The following is a 21,470-nucleotide window of genomic DNA, read 5'->3' on the forward strand; positions in this document are numbered from 1 at the left end:
TCCCAACTGCTGAAAGATAACTATCTCCATTGGAATTGAGAATCTGTCTTAAGATTAGCGATTCTGAAAACTGACTAGATGAGTATAATTCTGTGATTTGTGAGACATGCATTCAGCCAGCCAGCAGAACATTCTGATTATCTGCTTACATTCAAAGAAAATAGAATTATCACTGCAGTTAAAACCTTCAAACACAATCTACTCCTTTAGGGATCAAAGTATTAGATGTGCTGCTTAAAGGATGGTGCTACGTAAAAAGAACTGGAGTCGGCCAGACATTTCCCTCCCCAGATGTTTCCACAGGCCACTTTGGTGACTCAGAAAACCGTTCACCACATATTCCTTTACCACCCGCAGCCCCGCTAAAAAGAAAATAAAGCCAGCTTACCAAAATCAGTGAAAATACAGGTAGTGCTTACCCCTGAAATATGTATTTTTTTTGGAAGAAAACACCAGAAGTAACCAGAGTAAAGATGCCGTCATTCTAAATCATCGTACCTCCCAAGCATTCGAAGCTCGAAGTAGCCGCTGACACTTGCTAGCTTGTCCTGTGTGCCCAGCACTGTGCTGAGTGTTTTCACTGTCTCATTGATTCTTGAAGATTCACAGACCATTGAGCAGTACCCCCTAAAAAGTCAAGTAAAATCTCCAGTCACTTCTCTCATCCTGGTAGAACATTAACAGGATGTCTGCCTGGCCCTGCTGAGTGAAATCTCTGTACTTAACCTGTTCCTTTTTCTCTTGGGCATTGCCGGATGATTCCCCCCTGGTGCACTGTTGCCCCGCCATCATTTCTGTGCCGACACTGGACCAGTGTCACTGTGATGATCTAGACACCAGGGCATCCTTCCTCCTTGGCCTTTCTCCTGTTACTCATGGTTACAGAAACGCAGTGAACGCAGTGAGGCTTGGCTGCTGTGATGCAAAACCTCTTGTTTCAAGTCCCCTGTCCCCATCTCCGCCTCTAGGAGGTGAATGGGAAGGTCTTGCCTTTTGCTGGGATGGAAGATCTTGGCTGTCATAGTCTGAGCTCTGAGGGGAACTCGAATATCCTAGCATTGCTTGGGGGTAGGTGCTCTAAGTGGAAGCAGAGAATATTAAAAGCTCACTCTTCCTGTTCTCTCTCTATTCAGCTCTTGGAGCATTTTTTCAGTGCCTGTGTTTGGAAGTTTCGCTAAGCCATTCCAACTCAGTCCACTGTCCCTTCCGTCACAATCACGAGAGGCCGTGGGTCTGGGCCAGTGCTTTGGAGATTGGAGGCTCTGGAATGCCAGTGTTGGATCAGTGTCTGCCCTGCCGTGGGCTCTCTGGCTCGGCGTAAGAACTTTCTGGTAACCACAGTCCAGCTCAGGGGCGAGCTGCCTTGGGGTTGGTGTGGCGGCTCAGTGACTGTTGTCAGGGACACGGGCTCTAAGCTGACCTGAGGACTCAGCTAACTAAAATCCATGCGCCTCCCTCCCATTCTCCAGCTCTTTACCTCTCAATAGGTGGTTCTGCAGGGGCCGGCTCTGTCGCTTCTCTCTCTTCCGACCGCTTAGTCGTGCCCTAAGCATCCGTGAAGCCCAAGAACGGGAACCGCCCCAGGAGCAAGGCCTCGCTGGGAGTGGCCCTGGGAGAGGGTCCCCATGTTGACCACTGGGGATTGGTGGCCCTTGTAATAGGCACCTTGTTTCATTAGCCGGCTCGTGGGGGGTTTTGGTTATCCACTCCGCTCACCCCACCAAATAAACCCACCCTTAAAGGGAAGGGAAGAAGGCACGTGTGCTTTCCACTGAGGTGCTGATCCCGATTTGGAATCTCTGGTGGCAGCTGGGGGAGACTTCAGAAGGGAGGTGTGGGTTCTTCCCGAGGAAGGCGCACGTGACTCACCAGCCAGTGTGCACGCAGAGCTGGTCCCAGGACACCTGTTCTCTTCGTAACTTCCCACTCCCTCCAGGTCAGGTCTAACTAATCTCAGTCTGATTTCTGGCTTCCTTTGAGCACGGAAACCTCTCCTTTTGCTTTACTGGAACTAAGAGCCCAGCATGAAGTTGTGACGCTTATCCTTCCACTTCGTCATTCACTGAAGCTATTAAACTGGAAAGAGAACGGCATTAGTGCTGTATTAATGTACACAGCAGCCACTCTAGTGATATTACCCTGAACTCTTGTTTTTATGCCACGGGGGGCAAGGCAGTACGTACGTTAGGAGTGGACCGAATGAAGGTGAGGGAGCTGGGCTGCGGGCTCCTGTCAGGAGCATTATCGTTAGTTATCATTTGCCTTGGAAACCACATTCAGTATTGTTAGTCAGTGAACCCCTTCATCATTCATCTCTGAAAATGGGCACCACGAACGGAAACCAAAGGTACTGGGGGCGGGGCAAGAGCTCTCTGCCTGCACTGGCAGCTCTGGCAGGGCTGCTCTTGATTGCGCTCGGTTCCCAGAACCCTCCTCTCACCGGGGCCTCTTCTCTTCCTAGTAGTTTCTCTCGCACTGACGGTAGGAAGCGCACTGACGGTAGGAAGCGAGTCCGTGCAGCCCGAGCGTCACCCCCAGCCCAGCGGCTGCGAGCCTAGAGCCGGCCACCCAGGCACCCCGCGCGTGCTCTCCGCCCCATCTGTCCCTCCTGCTCTGTCCAAGCTAGAAGGACAGAGGCCTCTGCCGGTTCACCCAGGCCGCAAGGGGGGCCACTGTCCCCGCCAGAAGATGCCGAGAGCATCACAGCCGCCTCCCCTGGAAGAGCCCACAGCCTTCTCTGATCCCCCGTGGGCTCCCCTCCCTCCCAAGGCCGTGGTCACGCTGGGTATGCAGCACCTTCCGAGGATGAATTTCTCTTTCTGTTTTTTAAGTGCCTACACAAGTTACAGACCTCTGGGACCCGCCAGAGTCGGCCTGTGCCCTGCCCTCCCTCCCCAACCCTGCCCCTGGCCCTTGGGGTGGGTGGCCACGGTGGCTGCCCCTCCCCAGGGTCCCCGGGTTCCGCAGGCAGAACAACTGCAGGGGTGAGCACGCGGGCTGTCGCTCTCCCCTGTGCTGCTGCTTCACGGGCGTTTCTGTGGACGGGATGCCGGTCCTGGTCCCAGAGACTGTGTAGGAGCCTGCTTAGCGAAGTCCGCAGCTGCCGAGCGAGCGAGCGAGCGGGAGAGCGAGACAGCCTCGGCGCAGAAGCCCGGGCGTCTCTGACAGCCGCCAGAAGGTGCGTCCAGACCCAAGAGGCAAAGAGTCAATCAGAGCTATAAACAGGATTATTCATTTGCCGTCATCGGTCACTGACCCCTGGCTGCCTGTCCTCGTCCTCTCTTCCTGGATTTGAGGGATCAGGGTGTCTGCCCACAAGGGCCCAGAAAGGCCGTCATCGGTAGGGGGTGAAAACGAGTGTGAGATTGTTTGCTTCTTTTTTAAAGTACTTTAAGTCTGACCTAAACTCGGGGCCTTGATCACGTGGTGGGCGGATGAGGAGGGTTCTTCTGGGGCCGCACTGTTGACATCGTGGCACCCAGCAGCGCTCGGATGACTGGCTGGTGAGTAAGAAGGGTTTTGCAGAATGCAACAATCCATACCCAGGCACTTTATTTTCATTATGAATCCAGCATTTTTGTTCGGACAGTGGAGTGACCCATACACTGGGCATTCCCACTTAACACGTACAGCGTTTGCCACAGGGACTGAGCTGGGTGGCCAACGGGGGCGGTAGATGGAAGCGATGGGGTGGGCGAGCACCGCCGTGGAGGTGGCCTGTGAGGCTGCCGTGGAGCCGCTGCCCCCGTGAGCCGAGCCCCGAGCAGACCCTCGGCGCTCCAGGCGCCGGGCCACAGGTTCCACGGCGCTTGTCGGCTCCCCGTGTTGTAGTTGAAGAGTGTGAGCGAGGTTGGCGCGAGGCTGAACCGGAGGAGGGGAGAGGAGAGGAGAGGAGAAGCGGGTTTCTCTCCGATCACCTGGACCGGGGGCTCACCTGGACCGGGGGCGCGGGGCGCTGGGGGATGGTTCCCGCCGCGGAACCCCATGCGGCTCCGTCTCCCTGGGCGTCCGTCGTAGGGTGGGAACTCGCTGGCGCAGCGAGTTTAAAGTGTAAGGCGAGTTGATGGGGGTCATTTGATCAGATGCCAGGGGTGCCTCGGGTCTGCTGGAAAGTCTTTAGCATCCTCCAAATACTGGAGTACCTGCGACGGGCTGAGTGGGGCCCCTGCGGGCAGGCGGGGGAGGGGGGGGGGTCGGGGCAGAGCGTTCCCCCTGCCTTCGCCGTCGTGTCTTAGTCTTTGTGTTTCCCTTTGGTGTCTCCGGGTCTCTGTCCCCATCTTGTGCACCATGTGTCCCTGAGGGGAGTCACACCTGTGTCTGAGTCTGCTGTAAGGTGTTCAGTCTACCTCAAGGGGTCATCATGGTCAACTCTGTCCCATAGCAATCCTTCCGACGTCGCCACACACACTGGAATGTATATCTGCCCCGGCCCCAGCCCGCCTTCCTGTCAGTAACCTCCTGACCCCATCTTTTCCTCTATCACCACAAACTCCTAGTGCAAATTGGATGCTGCTTTAAATGTGAAAACACTTGTTCAAAAGCTATAAAACCTGAATGAAAGCTAAAGCTGAATTTATAAGCCTTGTTGCATATGAGCCAAAAGTGCAAAAAGCTCTATATAATGAACTAACCTGCCACTCGTATAAATATAAATATATATAAATATATTAAAATCAGACTGTTCTACAAAATTGTGTATTTGTATTTTTGTGTACGTACAATTTTCTGCTAAGCAGAAGGAGGATGTAGTATAGGATGCTGTGAGAAGAGATTTGGTTTAATCCTATTTCTTTGTTACTTATTTTTGTTAACATCAGATGCCTGTCTTCGTCTTACGTGTAATGACACTGTTTGGAAAGCTGCAGTATCTCTCTTCCTTAGGGGCAGAGTCCATGAGAGAATGAAATGTGGGGTGGAGAGAGCTGTCCTGGCCACCGAACACGGGACAGTGGCCCAGGCTGCCTGGGAGCCACTCGAGGCCCTAAGGTGGGACTGAGGGAGGACGCAGGGAAGCAAAAATCCCGTTTCTAGACATCAGCTTCCAAACAAACAGACTGTCAGAGCTAACGCAGACGCCCCACCAGCCACTGGGAGGGGACGTGGGACCTCTTGGAAGTGAGGGACAGGGCCTCTCATCTCTGGGCCAGAAGCCTGCCCGGAAAGCAGCAGGGGGCTGTGCCTGGCAGTGCTGCCCTGCTCACCGGCCCTGAGCTCCCCGCCCCTCTTCCAAGTAGTCGCTGCCTTTTTCAGATCAGGTTACAAAACGCCTCCCCTCTGCCGAGCTGCTGGCGCTTCATCCCCCAGGCCTCCAGCCCCAGTTAACCTGGAGGGTCTCAGAACCCACCTTCCGCCGGTGCTAACACCCAAGAGGGGGTAGCGTGGCTGCCAGCAATGGCCAGAAACCGCCCATCGGACAGGCCGGGCCGGAGGACAAGCTCCGCGTGCCCAGGACAGCCGGCCCTCCCACCACAAAGGCGTCCAGAGGCCCTGGCCTGGGACTGCCTCTGCTGCCCACCCACCTCTCAGCCCCAAGACAGTCCCTCGTGACGTGAACCTTCTCTAGGGAGAGCGATACTGCACCTTCACCTGTGGGACTCATATTTATAACATTGTGTAATGACTGTAGCAAACAGCCCTTGTTTCTAGATGTAAATGGTCAAAGAAACAAGTGCTCTATTGTATTGATTAAAATAGTTCCAATGAGTCCTGTATCATTGTATCTCCTATTCTGGATTAGTGCCTTTTGGACAGTAGACTGTTCTGTAATTAAAATGTAGTATACTGCTTTTTTGTACAGTTTTGTTTTAATAAAACTTTTTTTTAATTTGTGTTTATTTTAGTATTGTACCTATTAGAGAATAAAATGTATAACTGAACAAAGACTGGTCGGGATTTCTTTGAGTAAGGACAGTCATTTGGGAAGTGCCCTGTCACTTCTGTTCTGAGCATCTGTCCCTTCATGCTTTTGAAAACGGACTGGTGCCCCAGAGACCCGAGGACACTTGAAAGGGGTTAAGGGGACAATCAAGCACTTCCTGGTTGAGGGAACGTCAGCCGTGAATCCGGCCCCTTCTCCTCCAGCCTGTGCTCCCTTCATGTCTGCCCCGAATCCCCCGGGAGAAGCCATCTCTTCACGTAGCTTCCCCGCCCGTGATCCCCTCACTACAGGCACCATCCTCCCACATCCTAAAACCACTGGGATGCTGGAAGCTTCTCTTCCACGAGGACCACACCCTTGGACTTTGCTGAGCCGTGAACTCCCACCTCAGGCCATGCCCCAAGCACCTCATTTTCCTAGAAGAGCCATCCTTCCTGGGGCTTCACCTTTAGCAGTAAAAACACAATATGAAAGAAAGCTGAAGCTTTGTAATTTGTGTAAGGCGTCCAATGGTTGGGAGCAAATTCTTGAGCAGGACTGAAGGATCGGGTGCCAAAGCTCCCCTTTCACCCGACAGGCTAGGATAGGTTCAACGACCCCTTCTCAGAGACGCAGTCTGTTTTCTCATTATGCATAACTAGAAAAGACTCTGCAAAACTTTAAGCTGCCCTCAAACCCTAAGTTGCCAATGTAGATGGGCGGGTTTTCGGGGGATGGGGATGCCGAGGACCATCCCCCCCCCCGCCCCGTGCCCCTCTACTGGGGCCAGAACTGCTCCTTCTGGTTCTGTCCTTCAGGGCCCACCTGCCCCCAGAGCACCACCACCCCCACGCCTCGTCTGCGAGTCCTCCAAACACACTTGCCTGGAGGTCACCTCCTCAACCCCTAAAGCTCTGGAGCCCCTCTTGTGGGCGCCACGCTCGAGGTTCTGCGACCGTGGGACTTGTCCAGCGACACCAGGCCCGGTGCAGGACGGCGCACACATGTTCCGAGGGACCCAGTAGCGAGAGAGTGAACGAACTAAACGTGACATACCCACTAGCGCCCATTTTGGGGTCTGAGCAACCGTGAAAACCCCACAGCCTCGTGCAAAGGAGATCTCATTTAGTTGCAAGACAGTAAGTAACGGCTCGAAAAATACGATTTACCCTAGGAGCTAAATCAATCTGAGACTCTTGCCTCAGAGCAGGACAGCTCCTGGCTGCCAAATTTCTGTCATTATTCGGCAGTGCTTATCTCTGAGAACAAGTCTCGGGCACTTAGGAATACAAACAAGTCCCGCCAAGACGTGCTCTGACTGGCGGCCACCTCTAATCAGCCCTCCCCGTGGCTGCAGCCCTACGTTTGCAAGTACCTTTTATAGCAGGCGCAGGCGGAGTGATTCACCGATGCAGGGCCACCAGCGCACTGGGCCGACTGCGTCCTCGCGGCTGTGGGCTGGGCTCCTGGACCATGAGCAGGACGGTGCAGGCCATCTCGGGAGGGCTGCTTCTCTCCCCGGCGCTGGTTCAAGCCCACGCTGGGCTACAGCTGGGTGCCACGTCCTCAGGATGTCGGCCTCAGGGGCAAGCAGGGCCCAACAAATGCCATCGGGCTTCACAGCCTGCGGGGACTGGACCGCCGGTGTGCACATCCATTGTCCTCCTCCCCCAAACACCTCGTTGCAGAACCTTCGAGGGTCCACTCACCCGTGCAGCAGTGGAAAGAAGTCCTCTGTTCCCCAGCTGCGGCGTCTGACAGGGGGCCCAGCGTGCAGGTCGAGGTGGACAGTGGAGCTGAGGCGTGAGAGCTGGGACACCCCTGTTCCAGAGAAGCGGTCTCCCGGCTAGGTAGCCCAGAAGCTCCGATTACCTTGAATGTAAGGCCATCAAAAAGTTTCTGTTGGTCCTTGGCTCCTGAAAAAGGTCTCAACCCACTGGCCACGGAACCAAATCACAAGGAGCGCTGGGCTGTGGAGGTGTGCTCAGCGGACCTGCTGCTGCCCTGAACCTCTCTCTTCTAGTCTCAGTCCTGAAAAGCCCCACGCTGATCACTCAGAACCATGTCACAGCTGCCTGTGGAACAGTCTGGAATGAGCCCAAACACCCCTGCCTCAGGGTGGGGGAGAGGAAGGCAACCAGACGACCCAGACGTAGGCAGGAGATCAAATGGTTTTATTTAGAGGCTGTTGGTCATGTGACGGAAAGGCATATATGGTACAGAATTAAAGAGGTTTAGTTCATTATACAGTACAAATCATTAAGTCTTTACAATTCATTACAGAGTCTTTGGATTTTTCTTAACTCCCATTTCATGTGTAGCAAATCAATACAGTCTCCCAAACAAAATCACTCCTTTATGTGAACCCGTCATATTTACAGAACTCCACGCACAGAGATGCTCCAAGACTCTCCCAACACGATTAGTCAGCAGCACGCAGGAGGCATGACGGATTCCTCCGCGAGAAGGGTGCACATGGGGACAACGGGGACAGTGCAGTCAAGGGTCTCAGGCGCACAACCCATCCCGGAGAGATGTCTGTCCATCTGAGGAGCGACAGGCAGACAGACGGGGCGGTGATCCTGGGAGCTGGCGGCGTGTGAGAGCAGGCAGGCCTCGGGCAAGTGGCTCATTGTAGCGGAGAAAATATGTACCCGTGGCCTCCTGGTCAGTTTCACAGACGGGGAACTTTAATCCAAGAGGAGGAAGTAACGGGGTCAGGGGGAGGGGGGATAAGGGTCTGAACACCTCCTAGGCCTTTCCGGCTCTGCAAGGGGCCCGCTCACAGCTCACCGAGCACAGGGGCCTGACCCGCTGGCCGGCCACCCGCACCGCCCCCCACAGTCCTCTGGGGTCCGGGCTGGGTGACCGTGTGTGTACAGAGCAGGAGGCAGAGGCCAGGAGGGCTCCCGCCCAGCCTTGACCTGTCCTCGTGCGGCTGGGAGCCACAGACGGACGGTCCCTCCCCAGCGCCACGCAGCTGCCGCTCCTGCTGTCTTACTAAATCCCGGAGCCTGACCTGCTAAGAACCGCATCAGGGATCCTAATGCTGACATTTATTTAAAATTAGGTCTGTGTGTTAGTAAGGCGAGGACAGAAGACGCAGGGAAAGGGGAGTCCCTCCCTCCCCCCTCCACCCAATAACTCAGAGTGCGGGGACTGCCCGGCTCCTGGCTTTAGGGACCGCAGCTCTTCCATTCACAAGCTAACAGGAGTCTGCGCCAAGAAGCAGGGCGGGCTTCCTTCACCACCTGGGAGCAGGACGGTCCCCGCACGCACCCACCCACCCACCCACCCACCCGCCCCCCCCCGCCCCGAGCCGCCCAGGAAGCCGGAGGCAGCAAGAGAGAGGCCGAGAGCGTCCCCGGAGCCCCACTCCATCCACCAACACAGCGGCCCAAAGGGACGTGTGGGTCATGGAGCCAGAGGACGGGGGTCGGGACTGCTGGCCCCATACCCCTGCGAGGACCCAGCATGGCCCCCACGCCCTGCTCTGCTCTTCCAGGGGCCGCCTCACTGCCCTCGAGGGTCCCGGGCCAACCAGGGCCCAGAGCTGGGTCAGGAGAGCCAGGCCAGCAGCTGCCTTCTGCCAGCAGTGCTGACAGATGAGGATGCCCAGGGCAGCCCGCGTGTTGCTCTCTGGCCGCAGGAACAGCTTACCAGGAACGCCGATGGGACGACGTGGCCTCTCTAACGCCACCAGCACAGGCCCAAACACAATTCATTCTGAGAAAACCCCAGGCAAGCTGGGAGCTACAGACTCTAGAGCAGCGACAGTGCTTTCCTCCCTGGAGAAAGCACCACCTCTGCACACAACGGGCTCTGGCCACCGCCCCCAGTCCCGGCAGCACAGAGGTCAAGGGCTCTAAGGAAACGCTGCTTCCCTGGGGGCAGAGATGCTGGGCAGGGCTGGTGGGACACTCTCAGGCAGGCGGAGCTGGGGACGTTTGAAAAGCAGGCCCTGGGAGGAGGCGTAGGGGAGGCCGGGAGAAGGGGAAGGGCGCCTGAGGCCTCTCCAGACAACAGGGCTCCTCCCGGCCCGTGAGCTCCGGCCAAAAACCTGCTCAGGGCAGTGACGGGGGCTGTCACCTCTTCCACTTCAACTCAACCGACAACGAAAAGAGCCCGACCCTTCACATCCCCCGACCGACCGTCCCAAGCCCGTTCTGTGAGGTTGCGACGCCTGTCACAGGGCAGATGGGCCCCAGCAAGTACTTGGCTCCGTAAATGAGGGTCACAAACACCCAAGCCACCTTCCATTTCTATGGCGTCTTCTCTCCAGTGCGCCTGGTGCGGACTTTCTGCCCCACCAGGCAGGTCACCTGAGGCTCTGGGAGCGAGAGCCGCCCTCCCAGGGAGCGGGTGGTGCTAGCATCGCACTGAAAACAGGCCTGAAAGGAGAGCTTCCGTGCTGGCAAGGAGCTTACGCAGAAGAGCTGGCACAGAGTTGGGAGCGCTTAATTCAGGGACACGCCCGGCAGGTGTTCCTCGGAATGCCAGCTGAGGACAGGAAGGAGTACAAGTGGTGGCCCGCCACAGACCTGGGGCACCAGGTCACTGGGCCACCACCCTGGTAATACCAAAGGCACCGGTGAAGAAAGGGCTCTGGACCAGGGCTGTCCCAGGGGGGCCAGGCGATGCTCTGGGATGATTCACACCGTCCCCAGCACCATCCGGGCCAGCCTCGCCCGTGGCTCTGCGAGGCTCCCAGGGATAAACCCCGCCGGCAGCGGGGTGGGCAGCTCTCCCTCCGCCTACCGGGCTGCAGCCCCAGGCTGGGCGGGCGTCAAGGCACAAAACCGCCACGGAGCTAAGCTGGTCTAAGGACCCTCCCAGGACCAAAACCGCACCAAGGCCACGATGCCTCTGACCGACTTTGTCATTGGCCACAGAAGCACAACAAAAGTCTCCAGGTTTTCCCTGTCAGCTTAGAGTAAGGCCACTTGTGTATCTGCGATAAAGGACACAAGGAGGGGCAGCGTCCTCCGGGAACCCCCGCCAGAGGCAGGAGGCTGGCAGCTCCCAAGCGGCCGCAGAGGCGGGCAGCGTAAGGCAGGCCCTGGGCACTCACATCGGGAGAATGATTGTGGCTCGCGAACAAGTTCAGATTTTGAAAAAATAAATATAATAAATATGTGCCAAGAACTCTGTTAAGGGAATAAATGGCAAAGAGAAAAAACCTTCTGGGTATAAAGACCCTAAAACACCCACAAAGAAACCTCTAAGAAACCCCGTGGAAAGGAAGAGGGAAAGGCGGGAGGGGGCAGGCCCAGGGCCCCAGGCACCTGAGGTGGGGAGAGGTGCTGGGGGCTACGGGGGTGCGGGGCGCCGCCTCCACGCGAGGGAAAGGCACGAGTAACGGTTATGCTTTAAATTAAGAGGTTAACGGCGTCACCACAGAAAAAAGAGCAACACTGGCCGCAGTCGCAGCGGCCCCAGGCCCAGGAAGACGGCGGAACCCTGCTCTCCACAATCTGGGACCACGCTGGGCTCCTAGAACCTTCCACCCTCGGCCCAGCTGCGACGCAGCCTCACTCTCTGGGGAGAGGGAGAAACAGGGAGAGGTCACCAGCCCCGCGACGTGCAGAAAGCATTCCCGGCCTGTCCCCACGGAGAGGGGCTAGAGGGCCCGCCCGGGACTGTCCCCGCAAAGGCTCGGAGGGGCCCCGCGCCCTCTGTCCGTCGCCCAGGAAGGACGGGAGGCGGCCACCCCGCCGCTTAGCTGGCCCAGGACTTGCGGTTCTCCGGGTTCCCGGGGGCGCGCTCGGCCCGCCCCGTCGCGCCCTCGGCCTTGGCCAGCGCCGCCGTCAGCGAGGCCAGGTTGGTGGCAGAGCCAGAGAGCGCGCCGCTCCTACGGGTCTCGGGGGCGCCTTGCGGCCGGAGCCCCGCGCTGCGCCGCCGCCCCGCGCACGCCGCCCTGCGCACGCGGCCCGGCCTCACCAGCAGCCCGTAGCCGGGGTTGCACTTGAAGTACTGCTTCCCGCCGATGGAGCCATCGTTCTTACCTGCGGGAAGGAAGAAAGGAAGGAAGACGTGGAGGTGGCTCCCCGGCCCGTGGGACCCCTGTGCTCCCAGGCCCGCGCAGCCGGTCCCCGCTGAAGGAGCGGGGCCGGGGCAGTGCCTCCCGAGCAGCAGAGGTGGTCACTGCGGACAGATCCCGGTGGCCTCCGGCACGGCCAGGGCCTGTCACTTCTGACGCCCACTCGCCCCACCCTCGGCACCAACCGCTGTCAGTCTGGACAGTCAAGACGCAAACCTAGGATGGATGTCGTGAGTGGAACGATTATTTTCCCTAAATCTATTAGATGGAAACTGGCAAATTACCAAACTGTAGCTAGTGAGATGTCACGCCTGGTGTGTCAAGATGGGGAGAAGATGCCTCCTTGGTAAAAGCAAACAAAAAATGCTTTAAGGTGAAGGTCAGCACTGGGGGGGGGGGGGTTGGGGGGAGCTGATCCCTCAGTGTCCGCAGCCCATGGTGATGGGTTGCTGGGGGACGTGATCTCTGCAGCAAAGCACTCATGAACTGTCCACACTCACTGCCTGCACCCCGCAGCCTGCCTCCTCTCTTCCTCCCTCTCAAACAGGCCCACCCTCCACCAGCTCCTCTCAAGGTCAGCAGGAGTCACTCGGTCCGCCTCTCGATGTATCTCACAGGTGACCTCTCGCTCTCCCTTCCTGCCTCCCCCTCGAAGGCGGGGGCCTGTGTGTGGCCCTGCCCTGTCCCTTGGGGGCTCGCCCACCCAGCCTGCCCTCCGAGAACCCTGCTGCCTCTTGGCTGCGTGTCCAGCCCGAGGTGGCCCTCTGACTGCTCTTCTCTACCGGGCATCCACCCCGCACGCCCAGTGCCCCTCCTGCCAGAACCCTGGTTCCTCGGGAGCACGTGCTCTCCCTGCTCTCCTCATAGCACTCACTACTATCACATTTTGTTTGTTTACTTGGCAATTCTCTTCCCTCTAAAATGTAAGTCCAGGGAAACCAGAACTTGGTTTTGCTCACCAAGGTGTCCTCAAAATCCAGGACAGGGACTGGAACGCGGTAGGTGCTTAGTATTTATTTGCTGGATGAATTCGTCTGTTCGCTAATCCCCCTTTAATTTTTGAGCTCAATTACAGATAAAAATGTCTTTCCCAATTCCCCTTTGCATTTCAGCAGAAATGGAATTTAAAAAATATTCCAACCTGTGCTGCACTAGTCTTCTACCTCTTCCATTTTATGACATTCTTGGCCAAAATTATTTTTAAAGACAGTGATTTCACAGCTGAGCCTAGGGGCTGAGAGACAGTCACTGTGGCCTGGGGTTCACTGAGGCCCCTCCTGCAACCCTCACTCTGCTGGACCAAAGGACAGCTCCTCACTGGCGACACCCAGCAGGCCACACAAGCTCTGCTAAAACCCATCTCCACAGCCTCCAAGCCTCAGCTCAGGGAGCAGCTGCCCCACCCTGGGACACGCTGGTGGGAGGGAGAAAGGCAATCAGGCCAGCCGAGCTCAGCGTGCTAGACACAGAGTGAACTCCCCGCCATATCTCCTCAAGAGAAATGAGTGTGTCCATGCAAAAACTTAACACACAAGTGTTCCCCGCAGCCTTACTCACAACGGCCAAAAAGTGGAAGCAACCCAAACGTCCATCAACTGACAAGTGGATGAACAACGAACGCGTGGGGCATCCCTACAGTGGGACAGTATCGGCCACAAAAAGGAATGAAGTGCTGACACAGACCACAACTGGCTAAGCCCGGGAAACTCGGAGAGTGAAACAGTCACAAGAGGCCGGGTATTTATGGCTCCATTTATGTGAAAGTCCAGATTAGGACCTTTTATATCAACTTAGGCAAAAAAGTAGATCAATGGTTACCTGGGTCTTGGGGGGGTGGGTAGTGTCGTGCTAACTGACATGCAGCTTCTTTTTGGGGTGATAAACCCATTCTAAAATTAGGGTGTACAACTCTGGAAATATACTAAGAACCACTGAATTGTACACTTTAAACAGGTGGATTTTTTGGTATGTAAATTGCATCACAATAAAGCTGTTTAAATCAAAAAGAATCCGCAGGCCATTTGCTACAACATGGATGAACCCAGAGGGAATTATGCTAAGTGAAGTAAGTCAGAGAAAGACAAATAATGTATGTTATCACTTACATGTGGAATCTAAAAAACAAAGCAAATGAATGAATATAACAAAACAGAAGCAGACTCACAAATATAGAGAACAAACTAATGGTTACCAGCCGGAGAGAGGGAAAGCAGGAGGAGCAAGACAGGGGTAGGGGGTTAAGAGGTGCAGACCACTATGTATAAAATAAATAGGCTACAAGGACATATTATACGGTACAGGGAATACAGCCAGTGTTTTATAATAACTTTAAATGGAGTGCAATCTATATAAATTTTGAATCACTATGCCATACACTGGAAGCTAATACTGTAAATCAACTAAACCTCAGTTTAAAAAAAAAAATTGGGGGGCTTCCCTGGTGGCGCAGTGGTTGAGAGTCCGCCTGCTGATGCAGGGGACACAGGTTCGTGCCCTGGTCTTGGAAGATGCCACATGCCGCGGAGCGGCTGGGCCTGTGAGCCATGGCCGCTGAGCCTGTGCTCCGCAGCGGGAGAGGCCACAACAGTGAGAGGCCCGCGTACCGCAAAAAAATAAAAAAGAAAAAAAAGAAAAATTGGGGACTTCCCTGGTGGTGCAGTGGTTAAGAATCCGCCTGCCAATGCAGGGGACACGGGTTCCAGTCCTGGTCCGGGAAGATCCCACATGCCGCAAAGCAACTAAGCCCGTGCGCCACAACTACTGAACCCCACGCACTGTAACTACTGAAGCCCATGCGCCTAGGGCCCGTGCTCCGCAACAAGAGAAGCCACCGCAATCAGAAGCCTGCACACCACAACGAAAAGTAGCCCCCACTCGCCACAACTAGAGAAAGGCTGCGCGCAGCAACAAAGACCGGACACGTTCAAAAATAAATAAAAATGAATAAATGAATGAATGAATGGCACGACAAAGTACATGTTTCCTTAAGTCCTGCCCTCAGTCTTTCTGAAATGATCTCTTGGCTTGGAGGGAGGCCATTCCATAAGGAGACTTAAGAGACTGGTGAGCCCACGAGGCTCTTCGATCACCTCGCCTTCTGTCCTCCCCCTGGGGGCCCAGGAGCCTTGGGGTGTCTTAGGAACACCTGAGGCACCTGAAGCTCCACATGGGCACTGGTTTTTGTAACCTGAGCAAGCACAGCAGACGGAGCTGCTGTGACAATTGAAATGCAGACGCTTCTGTGACTAAAAAAGAAAAACCAGGATGTAAAGTCACCAAATTAAGAGTAGCTTTCAATTAAGGTCTTTGGTTTCTGAGAAATTTCTGCAGGTTAAAAAAAGAGAATCTGACTCTGAAAACGCTTAGGAAACTCTTATCTAGACAAAATTCTTCATTTTGGAAAGTGGTGACCCAGGGGCTCAGAGACGTGAACGATGTGCCCAAGGGCACACAGCAGGCGCTGGGCAGTGCGGGGCAGGGCCGACCACGGGGGGCACGGTGAGTCGCCCCGGGACCCGGAACCTGTCCCAAAGCAGCAGCACTAACCTGAAGGTAAGTCTAGCTCCACTCCGACCCACGTGCCCTCCTGGAAGTCAGTGGGCCCCACGTATCTCACGATGCCCGTCTTGGTGGTGCCCACGGTCACATATTCTCCCTCTCTGAGCCACTCTGGGACCTCACTGGCTTCTTCAGAATCCGAGGAGACTTCCAGCTTTCCCGGGGCCTCTGCCCCAGCACTGCCGTCGCCCGGGCCCCCTGAGGCCAGCGGGTCCTCCTCGCTCCCCGAGGGGCCGCCGGGGTCCCCGCCAAGCATGCGTGTGAATGACTTCAGCTCCGAGGTCCGCACCTTCTGGATCCTGAAGGAAGGGGCCGGAGCAGGCGGCTGGCACCGAGGGTCAGCAGGCGCCGGCGGCCTGGAGACGTCGGGTCCTGGGCCAGCGGCCGGCTTCGCCTGGGGCTGGGGGCTCTCCGGCTTCTGGGGGGCAGCGGCAGGGTCACTCCTGCCCCGCCGGTCAGGCGCAGGGGGCCCTGCCGCCTCGTCCCGCTTCACCGCTGCAGCCCCGACAGGGGCCGCAGCCGCGCCGTCTCCCTGCGCCATTCGCTCCGCCGGGCCGGGAGGGGCGCGGGACGTGACGGGCGCGGCCGGGGGCTCGGGCTCAGGGGTGGCCGGGCCGGGGCCAGGAGAGGGCAACGCCGCGGTATCCAGGCCGGGGCCGCAGGCGTCCGACAGGGTGGCAGTGGAGACACTGTGCGAGAAGTAGCCGCTGGACGCCTCGCTCAGGGGGCTGGGCGGCCCATCCGCGCCCTCGGGGGCCGGGGAGGTGGGCGCGGGCCTCGGGGGCCCGTCGTAGGTCTTGGGCGAGGGGGCGGCCGGCAAGGCCACGGGCACGTCGGAGGCCACGCGCAGCCCCGCGCTCTCTCGCTGAGCCTGGAGCAGGGAGGGGAGAATTCACAGTTAGGCATCCGCTCCCCAAAGCCTGGAGACCAATGCTGTTGTCAGCGGGGACATGACAGCTCCAACGGTGGGACAAGCGCAGCCGTGCAGCAGGGCGGACCCGGTTCCCACCTCAGCTCCCCTCTTCTGCCGTGTGACCTCCACGAACCAGATACGCAGGCCGACTAGGCTCCACGCTGGCGCTGCCCCTGCTGCGACTGAGGGCTAAGCAAGACAGCCACGGGTGCCCCTCATCGCCTCTCCTTTCCGTAAAAAGCAGATCTTAACAGCTGCCTGTGATGGCATCATTTCTAGTAAGAGTTCCATATTTGGTCCTAGTCTTGTTTTCGGGCACAGAACTCCCAAAACCCTTGGGGTTTCCTAAGTGGCAATAACAATAAGGGCTTCTTAATACTCATAGCGAGGCCCTTTCAACCACATCCGAGTTTGTTAAGGGGGTGACTTTTGGAAAGCCCCCAAGGAAGGGGGCTGGTTGCCAGGGGGAACAACCAGGTGACTAGAGGATTTGAACTTTCCATCCCACCCCTGACCTCTGGGCAGCGACTGAAGGCTGAACCGATCACCAATGGCCAATGATTGAATCAACCATGCCTACACAATGAGGCCTCCGTAAAAACCCAAAAGGACAGGGTTTGGAGAACTTCTGGGTTGGTGAACGTGTGGCAATCTGGGGAGAGCGCTGTGCCCAGGGAGCGTGGAAGCTCCCCACCCTTCCCCTACGCATCTCTCCCAGCTGGCTGTTCCTGTGTTACATCCTTTTATAATAAATGGATAATCTAGTAAGTAAAATGTTTCTCTGAGTTGTGAGTCACTCTAGCAAATTCATTCAACCTGAGGAAGGGGTCATGGGACCCTCTGAGCTGGAGCACACCGGACTTGGCATCTGAAGTGGGGACAGTCTTGTGGGGCTGAGCCCTCAACCTGTGGCATCTGACACTGTCTCCAAGTAGATGGGGTCAGAAGCCGAGTTAACTGTAGGACACACAGCTAGCGTCCGAGAATCGCTTGGTGGTGGGAACAACACGTACGGGGCGGCCACCTCGGCGATGCGGTACAAGGTAGGCAGACCAGGCCCTCACACAGAGCGTGGCACACAGCAGGCGCACACCTCCCAGCGCCTCCCACTTCCCTGCACTCAGGCTCAGAACTCTTGCCCCCATGTGAACGGATCCCCCTGCCCAACGCCAACTCCACGGGGAGACTGACAGCACCGCCAGAGGCCAGAAGAGCACTTTCCTCCTGCAAAACTGAAATGATGGTCTCACTGGAGGATCTGGAAGTGCCAGGGCACAGCTCCACCAGCTCGGGCAGGAAGCAACAACCCTGGGGCCTGCGGGCGGGAGGCAGGGGGAAGAGGAGGAACAGAGGCTGCCTGCAGGCTGTGCCCTTCCTCTGAGAGGCCGTCTTTCAAGCTGCTGCTCAAGGCTGGTCCCATGTCACAAATGGTCCCTCTGGTCCCGGGAGACTCAGGCCAAGGAGCAGCCAGCCCGGCGAGCAGGGGCTGAGCGAGGCCAGAGCTACGCTGGCCTCTCCGCCTCACGTCACCGGGTCCGAGGGAGCCTGCAGAGACGCGCAGAGCCCCATCTCCTGGGGAAGACGACAGTCGCGGCTGCGCCGAGCTCTGCGCTTTCTGGCGCGCTCTAAGGTGTCTTGCCTTGATAACTTAAGCCATTGGGAGAAGGTGGCAGATTATCTTTCTATTCCCAGTGCACAATGACAGGGAACAGGAGACAGAGTGGGGAGTGGGTTGGGGGGCGAGAGGGGTGCTGCTCAGAAAAAGAAATGTGTTTTCAATATTTACAGAAAGATGATTTATATTAGGCGAATGGCCGTTTTCCATTTGAAATACAGGATTTATTTGAACTGGGAAACAGCTGAGATCTGTAAGTCTCTTCCAGTTACTTGGCTTAACTCAGCAATTTGATAAATCGTGCATTTTCTTGTGAACTGTCATTTATATCCCTGTCTCCAGAGGCCCTCCTTCCCCCACAAGGCACACTCTCAGGGTACAAAATTAACAGCACCTCTTGAGATTAACAACCCATTTTTGTGATGAATCTCTGGGCTGCAAAATTTACTAAATCCAATAGATCAATAACTGTCACCAGCATAAATACTCTAAAAGATTAGGCAATCCTTCAATCATTTTTCTTTTGCAACTTGTACATATTTTATTTACTCTTTTCTATTTTAGTTTTAATATCACTGACTGGGCAGGGAAGAATACGCAAACAAAATTACAACAGTCTAGAATCTGAACAATAACTATGGCCCTTAAATAGCCTGTGCTCCCCACTCTCCCAGGGTCCAACCCACCATTGCCGGATCTGCTGTCTGCTAAGGGCAGCTGGGCCCATCCGGAGGGGGACAGTCCTGCAACAGTGCCCTAGAGCTCCTTGCTGTTCCCCCATCAGCGCTACTGGATCCTCCGATGTGGGCCAGAAAGTACTCGCTTTACAACACGGCCCAGACAGGCTAAAGGATTCACCCAAAGGCTCCAGTAAGTGAAAAGCCAGGGATCAGAGGTCACATCCACAGCGACAAGAAAAAGGTGACGGGAGGCGGCAAAAGGCGAGCCCAGATAACCCGCGTTCTTTCCTGCTGACCGAGCGCAGCTCAGATCCTTCCGCTTCGGCGCTGCGGCAGCCGCTCCCACTCGACTGGAGCTGCTATGTGGATGAGAACCTCCCTGCGTCTTTGGGTTACACTTTGCCACTGACATTCCTAAGGCTGCCAGAAAGCCTGGACGCGAGTGAGCCAGCGGGATGTGCAGCAAAGCTGCGCGGAGCACGCAAGGCAGCGCCCTTACGTAAGGGACTGTCTCTCATTCTGCCCCACCGGCCTTGGGACCCCAGTCCTGCCTCCGAGAAATAATAAACCCAACTCATAGGGGGCTGGGGGGGGCGGTGGCTGTCACAGCTCTATCTTCAGTTAAATTCGTGAGCACCAAGGATGTCCTGCATTGAAAAGGGCTGTGCAGAAAGTAGTAAATTCTTGAACGTCTAAATTTTCTTTCGAATTATTTGGCCTCTTTTCCTATTGTTTTAATAAATAAAATTTTCCTATGACGATACCGCGTTTCCTAAGAGGATGAACACACAGTGGGAGAAAAGAGATTTGCTATTCATAAGATCAGAAGTGCTGTTCATCTGTGGGAGATCATAAGAGACTATTTTCTCCCCAGCTTAGCAGCAGTCTTTTCACGCTGATATCATGAATCAGAATGAAATGTAAAACTGAGAAGTTAGTCAACACTTGGAATAAGGAGATTGTTCTGTTTATAGAAATCGCCTCTACCTAGCAGTGGGCTATTAAAGCCACAGACTACATTCGCAGTCAAGCACCTAAAAGTTTAGCAATCATATGATTAACAAGTTGAAAACAGAAAAGTGTAACAAGCAAAATAGAGAGGGAGAAGACGGTGACCTATATTATAGTTAATTATCAAAACGGGAATGCTAAAATAAAAAACCACGGGTGTGGACTCAACAATTATAGCATCGGGGCCACCCACGGTATGTGGGGCAGCCACCAGCAAAGGCGCCACCAGGCCCGACTAACTCACCTCCACTATCCCGGGCGTCCCGGCATCTGGGAGGGCTGACTGCACCATGATTCGAGGCACGGGCTGAGGAAACAAGGGAACAGGTGGACACAGGGATCAGGGGAAGCAGAACAGAATAACCAGAGAAGATTTCAACTGAACAGACAGGAGGGCTGTCAGGATGACCCACACAAAGCAAACTTTTACAACTTTCAGGAATTCTAACAAGTCACCGCCTAGCAGGCCTGCCCGGGGCTGGGGTCGGGACGCTGCAGAGGAAACACGAGAAGCCGGGAACTCAGCCAGCTGCTCGTGCCCAGCTGGCAACACCAGACACGTGCTGAAGACAGTAAGGTGTACGGTGTGCTCTCTCCACTCTCGCACGGCACACGTTAGCCAAGGGCTGCGTCTCTACATACAAGCGTTACAGGACTTCACTGGCCCGGGAAACTCCTGGTCGAGAGGATCACAGGCAGTGCCGTCACAGGAAGCAAGGAGGACAGAAGCCAGTGTGGCTGGAGCACGAGGCGCAGCAGGACAGGGATGTGGACAGAGGCTCTGGGGTCTGAACAAAAGCTCCTGGGCAATGGTAAGGACCCCTGCAACGCCTGGGCAGAGAGGGCAGGACATGAAGACCGACCTGCTGGCGGAAGGCAGGCTGGCTGGAGAAACAGTGCAAGAGTGAGGCGGGCCAATCACAGGCTCCAGCAACAGAGCAGGGGTGAGTGACGAGAGCCTGAGTTAATGGGCACAAGTGACATCACAAGAACGGAGTAGGCTGCTTATGGACACGTGGTTCAAGGAACATTTAAAAAAAGAGTAAAAAAAAAAAAAAAGACAAAAACTAGGGGGCTTCCCTGGCGGCGCAGTGGTTAAGAACCTGCCTGCCAATGCAGGGGTCATGGGTTCGAGCCCTGGGAAGATCCCACATGCTGCGGAGCAACTAAGCCCGCGTGCCACAACTACTGAGCCTGTGCTCTAGAGCCCGCGAGCCACAGCTACTGAGCCCACGTGCCACAGCTACTGAGCCTCTGCTCTGGAGCCCGTGCCGGGCAACAAGAGAAGCCACCGCAATGAGAAGCCCGTGCACCACAACAAAGAGTAGCCCCTGCTTGCCACAACTAGAGAAAGCCCGCACGCAGCAACGAAGACCCAACGCAGCCAAAAATAAAGAAAAACAAAAACAAGCCCCAGGATAAGGAAAACAGACCTCAAAGGAGGAGCTGGTAACCGTGAAGGAGTTGGTAGCTGCTGAGTGCACTACAGCAGGTGGGGAAGGGCACAGAGTAGACGCAGTCATCTCGAAGAAGCCCGGGGTCCACCACATCCGCCTTTATTCTCTCAACCAACGTCTGGCCCCTTCCCAGGCCTGCCTGCTCCGACACACAAGTCCGGACCTCGCCTCAGAGAGCTGGGCTCTAAGAGGGCTCCGTCCTGGCAAAATGAACACCTACCCGCAGTCCTGTCTCACAGAAGGAGTCAAAATTGGGTGTCGGAGTTTGTTACCATGGAGTTATGCGTGTCTCTTCTCTTGCTGGCTCACTGATCTACTATCTAATCTAAGTTGCCCGGA

At 55.9% G+C, this 21,470-nt stretch overlaps 1 protein-coding gene across 2 annotated transcripts in view; it reads right to left on the reverse strand.

Moving 5' to 3' along the window:
- Positions 1-9,172: 9,172 nt before the first annotated feature.
- The window catches only part of KIF13B (kinesin family member 13B), a 187,670-nt gene continuing 175,372 nt past the window's right edge, over positions 9,173-21,470 (reverse strand). For both annotated transcript variants that reach the window (XM_030879140.2, XM_030879138.2), the window contains 3 exons: positions 19,919-19,981; positions 15,444-16,326; positions 9,173-11,862 (listed from right to left, as the gene is read on the reverse strand). In XM_030879140.2, the coding sequence (XP_030735000.2) occupies positions 11,576-11,862; positions 15,444-16,326; positions 19,919-19,981 (1,233 nt within the window). In that variant the 3' untranslated portion in view covers positions 9,173-11,575. The remainder of the gene's footprint in view (positions 11,863-15,443; positions 16,327-19,918; positions 19,982-21,470) is intronic.

Source organism: Globicephala melas, chromosome 6 (assembly GCF_963455315.2).
Source record: "Globicephala melas chromosome 6, mGloMel1.2, whole genome shotgun sequence".
Classification (NCBI taxonomy): domain Eukaryota; kingdom Metazoa; phylum Chordata; class Mammalia; order Artiodactyla; family Delphinidae; genus Globicephala; species Globicephala melas.